The sequence below is a fragment of the Sceloporus undulatus genome, unplaced genomic scaffold (assembly GCF_019175285.1).
Source record: "Sceloporus undulatus isolate JIND9_A2432 ecotype Alabama unplaced genomic scaffold, SceUnd_v1.1 scaffold_10914, whole genome shotgun sequence".
Taxonomy (NCBI): Eukaryota; Metazoa; Chordata; class Lepidosauria; order Squamata; family Phrynosomatidae; genus Sceloporus; species Sceloporus undulatus.
The window spans coordinates 1-1542 of NW_024813831.1; the positions used below are offsets into that span (position 1 = coordinate 1).

Below are 1542 nucleotides of genomic sequence, written 5' to 3' on the forward strand. Positions count from 1 at the left end.
TTTTCACATTCTTGACTTTTAATGGTGTCTTCCCTGTAAGAGTCAATCGATAAACAGCAATTCTCTTTTCTGAATTAAACTATTTCCACACTCCTAGCATTTATGTAGTTTCTACTCTTTGTATGGTAATTGATGATGGTTAAGGCTCCTCTTCTGACTGAAACTCTTTCCACATTCCTGGCATTTAAATGGTTTCTTCTCCAAGTGAATTATTTGATGAGTAGAAAGGTTATCCTTTCGATTGAATTTGTTTCCACATTCCAGGCATTTAAATGGTTTTTTCCCTGTGTGAGTTAATTGATGACGAACAAGTTTACTCTTCCAACTGAACCTCTTTCCACACTCCAAGCATTCAAATGGTTTCTCCTCTGTGTGAGTTAATTCATGACGTGAGAAGTCTGACTTCAAATTGAACCTCATTCCACACTGCAAGCACTGAAATGGCTTCCCCCCTGTGTGAGTTAATTCATGACGTGAGAGGTGACTCTTTCGATTGAACCTCTTTCCACACTCCAAGCACTGAAATGGTTTCTCCCATGTGTGAGTTAATTCATGACGTGTGAAGTCTGACTTCCAACTGAACCTCTTTCCACACTGCAAGCACTGATATGGTTTCTCCCTTGTGTGTGTTAATTCATGATGAGTTAAGCATGACTTCTGATTGAATTTCTTTCCACATTCCAGGCATTTCAGTCTCTTCTCTCCTGGGTGAATTGATGAATGAATGAAGTTTCTTTTCTGGCTGAGGCTCTTTCCACATTTGCCATCTCTATGCGTCGTCTCATGACGTGAGAGGTTTGCCTTCTGACTGAACATCTTTTCATATTGGAAGCACTGAAACGGTTTCTCCCCTGTATGCGTTGTCTTGTGACCTGAGAGGTCAGCCTTCTGACTAAATGTCTTTCCACACTCCAAGCATTGAAATATTTTCTCCCCTGAATGATCTAACTGATGATGACCAAGGGTACTCTTTTGACTGAAACTCCTTCCACATTCTTTGCATTTAAATGGTTTCTCTCCTGTAAGACTTAATTGATGACGAGTTAAGTATGACTTCTGATGGAACTGTTCTCTGTATTGCAAGCACGGAAATGGCTTGTCTCCTGTGTGAGTTTTTTGGTGATGAATAAGGCTTATATCCTCACTGAAACTCTTTCCACATTCCAAGCTTTTCAAAAGATTCTTCCCTGTATGTCCTGCTTCATAGTTAATCTGGTGTATCTTCTGCTTTGGGTTCTTGCTACACTCCAAACCTATTAATGATTTTTCCCTTGAGTGCAGTTTTTGATGTGACATAAAGTGTGACCTACACCTGAAACTTTTGCCACATTTACAACATTGAAATGGTTTCTCTGTTATTTGAGAGGGTTCAGGGGAAATCAGTTTTTCCCTATAACTACTCTCTCCATCTTTATAAGATTGTTCTCCTATGTGAGTTCTCCTGTGAAGATTAAGGTTTGACTTACAACTGAAGCTTCTCCCACAAACAAGACAAAGACATTCACTTCTGTCTGCATTCCCATTTATATCACCACCTGGAAA

The 1542-nt window shown here is 39.6% G+C and overlaps 1 protein-coding gene across 1 annotated transcript; it reads right to left on the reverse strand.

Annotated features, from left to right (window-relative positions):
• Positions 1–111: 111 nt before the first annotated feature.
• Positions 112–1296, reverse strand: LOC121918426 (zinc finger protein OZF-like). Its single transcript, XM_042444481.1, has one exon. The coding sequence runs from the start codon at positions 1294–1296 to the stop codon at positions 112–114; it is 1185 nt and encodes a 394-aa protein (XP_042300415.1).
• Positions 1297–1542: the final 246 nt, after the last annotated feature.